The 7500-nt window shown below is 44.0% G+C and overlaps 1 protein-coding gene and 1 long non-coding RNA gene across 4 annotated transcripts in view; one reads left to right on the forward strand and one right to left on the reverse strand.

Moving 5' to 3' along the window:
* Window positions 1-7500, reverse strand: part of LOC310732187 (RNA guanine-N7 methyltransferase activating subunit-like) — a 139416-nt gene that overhangs the window by 131785 nt on the left and 131 nt on the right. Inside the window, exons 1-3 of one of the 3 annotated variants that reach the window (XM_083552537.1) lie at window positions 7468-7500; window positions 4568-4705; window positions 4344-4465 (exon numbers count right to left, since the gene is read on the reverse strand). The exon at window positions 7468-7500 is cut by the window's right edge and continues 131 nt beyond it. In XM_083552537.1, the coding sequence (XP_083408663.1) occupies window positions 4348-4465; window positions 4568-4701 (252 nt within the window). In that variant the 5' untranslated portion in view covers window positions 4702-4705; window positions 7468-7500 and the 3' untranslated portion in view covers window positions 4344-4347. Of the gene's footprint in view, window positions 1-3729; window positions 4466-4567; window positions 4706-7467 lie in introns of those variants that run through there. The other 2 variants (XM_083552535.1, XM_083552536.1) reach the window with 2 other exon arrangements.
* Window positions 1-7500, forward strand: part of LOC310732198 — a 57635-nt gene that overhangs the window by 28740 nt on the left and 21395 nt on the right. The gene's annotated exons all lie outside the window — the stretch shown is intronic.

The raw sequence follows: 7500 nt of genomic DNA on the forward strand, positions 1-7500 counted from the left end.
CACACACACTACACTTACTAAACACACATACACACACTCACATACACAAACTACACACTGCACACACTCACATACACACACTCTACACTCTGTAAACACATTCACTATACACACACAAACATTCACTACACGCACACACATTCACTACACACACACACACACACACTACACTTACTAAACACACATACACACACTACACACACTCACATACACAAACTACACACTGCACACACTCACATACACACACTCTACACTCTCTAAACACATTCACTACACACACACACACACACTACACTTACTAAACACACATACACACACTACATACACAAACTACACACTGCACACACTCACATACACACACTCTACACTCTCTAAACTCATTCACTATACACACACACACACACATTCACTACACACACACACACACACTACACTTACTAAACACACATACACACACTACACACACTCACATACACAAACTACACACTCACATACACACACTACACTCTACACTCTCTAAACTCATTCACTATACACACACACACACACACACACACTACACTTACTAAACACACATACACACACTACACACACTCACATACACAAACTACACACTCACATACACACACTACACTCTACACTCTCTAAACACATTCACTATACACACACAAACATTCACTACACGCACACACATATTCACTACACACACACACACACACACTACACTTACTAAACACACATACACACACTCACATACACAAACTACACACTGCACACACTCACATACACACACTCTACACTCTCTAAACACATTCACTACACACACACACACACACACACACACTACACTTACTAAACACACATACACACACTACATACACAAACTACACACTGCACACACTCACATACACACACTCTACACTCTCTAAACTCATTCACTATACACACACACACACACACACACACATTCACTACACACACACACACACTACACTTACTAAACACACATACACACACTACACACACTCACATACACAAACTACACACTCACATACACACACTACACTCTACACTCTCTAAACACATTCACTATACACACACACTCACACACACACCACTCACTACATTCACTACACACACACACACACACACACACACACACACACACACTACACACACTCATATACACAAACTACACACTGCACACACTCACATACACACACTCTCTAAACGCATTCACTATACACACAAACACTCACTACACACACTACATTCACTAAACACATTATACACAGACACTACATTCATTACACACACACTACACCCACTACACACACAAACACACTCACTACATTCACTAAACACATTATACACACACAGGAAGGAGGAAAAGAGGAAGATCAAGGAGGAGGTTTATGGATGTGGTGAGGGAAGACATGCAGGTAGTCGGTGTGTAAGAGGCAGATGTAGAGGACAGGGGGGTATGGAGACGGATGATCCGCTGTGGCGCCCCCTAATGGGAGAAGCTGAAAGAAGAAGTAGTGATCTGGAAAGTGTTGTTCCTCTGCTGTCCACTAGAGGGAGACAAAACCACCCTGAAGCTGATGAGCCAGAACATTACCTTTATTGGATTTACTTGAGGAAATAAACCCCAGTGAGATTTGAGAGTAAAACGCGCTGTACATTATTCAATTCTCTGTTCTATAAAACATTATATAAATCCGTGTCGAGGTAAAGAAATACAGAAGGAAACCTTTTTTTTCAGGGAGAATAATAAGGTGGAAATTTCACTGAAAGAAGAAACTATAAAGCTGAGGGAACAATCTAAAAGGTTGTGTTCGGCTAATAATAGGAGGCATAGAGATAAAGATACAGAGATACTGGGTTTATTTCATCATGTAAATATAAGTGGAATGAAGGATCCAGAATCAGGATAGAGATCAGGTTCTGAGAGAGGAGAACCCCTGAGAAGAACGAGGAGAGTGCTGTTATAAGTCATAACTTATTCGAAGTGTGTCCTCTTGTGTCAGAAAGTGTAAACCGTGAATCCAGAAACTTCAGTAGAGTCTGGCTAATCTGGTGGCGCAGTGACATCCCGGCTCCAGCAGATGGCGCTGTTGAAATAGGCTTGGAAATACAACGTCTTGCTCTGCGTGTTGTGACGTCATCAAGTCTCCAGGCAAGGTGAGAATGAGAGTCCGGTGTAATCATCTGCTTTCTATTTACAGCGTTTCTGTGTTCATTCAGTGTGAAGAGTGTGTGAAAGTGACATAACGGTGTGTTGGACATGATTAAGGTGTGTGTGTGTGTTCGTACACACTAATGTTTTACATTTACAAACATCAGACTTTCAGCTTAATGTTTACACACTTTGTATAAAACGTGACTTAGTGCTCTTAGTGTTGTGTGTGTGTGTGTGTGTGTGTGTGTGTGTGTGTGTGTGTGTGTGTGTGTTCAGTACATTGTCATCTCCCTGCGGCAGAAAATTCTGCATCTGAGAGTAAAAATAGATTTGACTTGGGAAAAAAAACTGCACCTCCCCCACAGAGCTGAACCTGAACACACACACACACACACACACACACACACACACACACACACACACACACACACACACTTTTAAATCTGTCTCAGAATAAACACCAGTTTATATGACCTTTAATAGACACTAAACCCAACAATGAATTTAATCTAAAACACCTAATAAAACATCACCAATATACACTGTGTGTGTGTGTGTGTGTGTGTGTGTGTGTGTGTGTGTGTGTGTGTGTGTGTGACCACCCTGAAGTTGATTATTTTCCTCTTACAGCACTCCTCCAAGTGTTTTATTTTATTCATTTAATATAGAAATGTGATGCATCATACTTTTTATCCGTTTATAGTTACATTTAAAGTGTGTGAAGTTCGTTTCTGTTCTCACTGATGTTCTCAGCAGCTATACACACACTCTGTACACCTTAACACACAGAGAACCAGCTGTTACTATGGTAAAGATAAAGACTCAAACCTGCAGTACTGGGGAAGTGAGCGGAAGGTTATGAGTTCCACCACCACCACCAAGCTGCCACAGTTAACCCTGATCTCCTCAGAGTATAACTCAGCTCATTGTTAGGATAAGAAGCGTTGATCAAATACCAGCGTGTAATTGAGTTAATAAATAATTCACACTTTGTAAAATAAAATAAAAACAATCTATTAATGTTTAGAATAAAATAAAGGTGAAGTGAATAATAGAATCTAATATTTAGTGATTCAGGGGTCAGAGATGTTCTGTAGAGTCAGGTGTCTTCAGTAGAAGTTTGATCAGTTCATTAGCACCAATAGTTAATATTTTCCGGTCCGCTGTCATTACGAGAGCGCCCTCTAGAGGCGAATCACTGACACCACGCACTGTTTTTACACGTGAGACTGCTCTTTTATATTTATTAATAATTATAGAATTATATTTATTAGTGGTGCTTGTAAAGTCATTACTATCATTAATGAAAATATTCAGATTTATTTTATTGAGCACATTTTCATGATTCAGTACTGTTTTTTATTTTCTGTAACTATTATTCAGTTTCCGTTTTAAAAACATTTGATTAATCGGTTATCGGCGAGCACGAGCCGAACAACACATCAGTATCAGTCAAACCTACTATCAGTCCACCTCTGGGCTCCAGTCTGTCTGCTCAGACTTATTACCAAAACAACTTTAACATTTTATTCTCTTGTATTGTTAAAATCATTTCTTTAACAATACTGTTTATGTTTAAAATGAAAACAAACAGACAGACAGACAGACAGACAGACACGTGCTAAATAATGACTGCATTTTCACTCGTTCTTCCTTCAGTCGTGTTTTTTTTCTGTCTGCAGTGAAATTACATAACACTCTCTCTCTCTCTCTCTCTCTCTCTCTCTCTCTCTCTCTCTCTCTCTCTCTCTCTCTCTCTCTCACTCTCTCTCTCACTCACACACACACACACACACACACACACACACACACACACACACACACACACACACACACACACACACACACACACACACACACACCCCACCTAATTCATTATACTAATTAGACTCAGAACTGAATGGTGGGGAATCTGCATCTGATGATGTCACAATGTGGGTGTTATATCCGCCAACCAATCAGGAGCTTCCCCTTAATGTGCAACACACAATCACACACCATTTCAATTTCTTACTTCACCATCCTTCTTCAAACTCGTTTCTCTTTCCATCTTTTTATTCTTCTGCAATCTGGAAAATCAATCAATCAAATAATCAATCAATCTTAAACTGATTTATTTAAACATGTTGAGAGAAAGTACACACTACGCACACACACACAGGAAATCAGTAGCGATCGTAACGTGGTCTCTGATTATAGGAGTTCTGGTGACCTCCGTATCTCCGATCGTGTGACCTCTGACCCCAGCCGCCGCCACCACGGTGATGTCTGCTGTCCTGGAATCTACAGACCACCACAGAGCTTGTGAGAACTAAAGCCCACTCAGGACACCAAATCCAGCTGTGTATTACACATGTGTACAATTATTGTATAAAGTTTATATACCGAGTGTCTCTGCTCCTCCACGCCTCCACTACTGGTGGCTGAACCTCCGGCTGCTGCAGATACTTCTGATACTCTTCATCCTGCTCAGAGAAACGGTGAGCAAACTGCTCCTCAAAACTCTGAGCTTCAGCCATGCTGCTGGAAAACATGAACACATCATCAACCACAATCACAAACCAACAAACCCCAGCACCAGACTCCAACAAACCCCATCACCCAGCACCAGACTCCAACAAACCCCATCACCCAGCACCAGACTCCAACAAACCCCATCACCCAGCACCAGACTCCAACAAACCCCATCACCCAGCACCAGACTCCAACAAACCCCATCACCCAGCACCAGACTCCAACAAACCCCATCACCCAGCACCAGACTCCAACAAACCCCATCACCCAGCACCAGACTCCAACAAACCCCATCACCCAGCACCAGACTCCAACAAACCCCATCACCCAGCACCAGACTCCAACAAACCCCATCACCCAGCACCAGACTCCAACAAACCCCATCACCCAGCACCAGACTCCAACAAACCCCATCACCCAGCACCAGACTCCAACAAACCCCATCACCCAGCACCAGACTCCTGCGTGTAGCTCTGGTGTTTTCAGCTCTGCTGCGACTCCGTTAGTATTTCTTGTGTACTTGAGTACTTAGGGATCATATCCTTCACGTGGATGATGTAGGGGTGTCTGGGGTGTTTGGGGTGTTTGGGCTATTTGGTGGTGTCTGGGGTGTTTGGGCTATTTGGTGGTGTCTGGGGTGTTTGGGCTATTTGGTGGTGTCTGGGGTGTTTGGGCTATTTGGTGGTGTCTGGGGTGTTTGGGCTATTTGGTGGTGTCTGGGGTGTTTGGGCTATTTGGTGGTGTCTGGGGTGTTTGGGCTATTTGGTGGTGTCTGGGGTGTTTGGGCTATTTGGTGGTGTCTGGGGTGTTTGGGCTATTTGGTGGTGTCTGGGGTGTTTGGGCTATTTGGTGGTGTCTGGGGTGTTTGGGCTATTTGGTGGTGTCTGGGGTGTTTGGGCTATTTGGTGGTGTCTGGGGTGTTTGGGCTATTTGGTGGTGTCTGGGGTGTTTGGGCTATTTGGTGGTGTCTGGGGTGTTTGGGCTATTTGGTGGTGTCTGGGGTGTTTGGGCTATTTGGTGGTGTCTGGGGTGTTTGGGCTATTTGGTGGTGTCTGGGGTGTTTGGGCTATTTGGTGGTGTCTGGGGTGTTTGGGCTATTTGGTGGTGTCTGGGGTGTTTGGGCTATTTGGTGGTGTCTGGGGTGTTTGGGCTATTTGGTGGTGTCTGGGGTGTTTGGGCTATTTGGTGGTGTCTGGGGTGTTTGGGCTATTTGGTGGTGTCTGGGGTGTTTGGGCTATTTGGTGGTGTCTGGGGTGTTTGGGCTATTTGGTGGTGTCTGGGGTGTTTGGGCTATTTGGTGGTGTCTGGGGTGTTTGGGCTATTTGGTGGTGTCTGGGGTGTTTGGGCTATTTGGTGGTGTCTGGGGTGTTTGGGCTATTTGGTGGTGTCTGGGGTGTTTGGGCTATTTGGTGGTGTCTGGGGTGTTTGGGCTATTTGGTGGTGTCTGGGGTGTTTGGGCTATTTGGTGGTGTCTGGGGTGTTTGGGCTATTTGGTGGTGTCTGGGGTGTTTGGGCTATTTGGTGGTGTCTGGGGTGTTTGGGCTATTTGGTGGTGTCTGGGGTGTTTGGGCTATTTGGTGGTGTCTGGGGTGTTTGGGCTATTTGGTGGTGTAGTGGTGTTTGGGGTGTTTGGGGTATTTGGAGGTGTAGTGGTGTTTAAGGTATATGGGGTATTTGGTGGTGTAGTGGTGTCTGGGGTGTTTGGTGGTGTAGTGGTTTTTAAGGTATTTGGGGTATTTGGAGGTGTAGTGGTGTTTGGGGTATTTGGTGGTGTAGTTGTTTCTGGGCTATTTGGAGGTGTAGTGGTGTTTGGGGTATTTGGTGGTGTAGTGGTGTCTGGGGTGTTTGGGGTATTTGGTGGTGTAGTGGTGTCTGGGGTGTTTGGGGTATTTGGAGGTGTAGTGGTGTCTGGGGTATTTGGAGGTGTAGTGGTGTCTGGGGTGTTTGGGGTATTTGGAGGTGTAGTGGTGTTTGGGGTATTTGGTGGAGTAATTTCGCTCAGTGATCCCTGTCAGGTGCTGGTTTACTCCACACACTAGTGTTTGCGTTTGACGCTATGTGACTATCGTACATGGCTTTGAGGTGTTTAAGTGCTGAATCAGGTTTGTAGTGTTGCCCTTGGAGGTTGGAACCCTGATGCTGCGCAGCATCTATCTGTCAAGCCTGACCTCATTGTACATCTGGTCAAGGTGCAGTGTAGCAGGTCAACCTGATGCTTCCTCTGCAGGCTGCTTTACTCTACCGGGTCACGTGACAGAGTGTAATCACAGCCTGTGCGGTTGGAAAAAACCACCCCCACCAAACACCATTAAATACCCCACACACCACCAAATACGCCAAACATTACTACACCACCAAACACCCCATACACCACTACACCACCAAACACCCGACACCACTTCACCACCAAACACTCCAGACACCACTACTACACCACCAAATACCCCAAACGCCTCAGACACCACTACACCATTAAATACCCCAGATACCCCAGACACAAGTACACCACCAAATACCACTACACCATCAACTACCCCAAACACCCCTACACTATCAAATACTTCAAACATCACTACCCCATAAAATACACCAAACACCACCACAAAAACTGTAAACACCATCACTATTTTAAACAGAATTAACGACCACCATTATTATTATTATTATTATTATTATTATTATTATTAGCAGTAATTAAACACGGCTAATGCTAACTGACTCAGTGTGGGTGTTCAGTCTTAGATAAAAAATAAACATGTTAGTAAACTTACCTGTTTAAACACTTGAAATAATAATGAAGGAAA

Source organism: Silurus aristotelis, assembly GCF_946808225.1.
Source record: "Silurus aristotelis genome assembly, chromosome: 10".
Taxonomy (NCBI): domain Eukaryota; kingdom Metazoa; phylum Chordata; class Actinopteri; order Siluriformes; family Siluridae; genus Silurus; species Silurus aristotelis.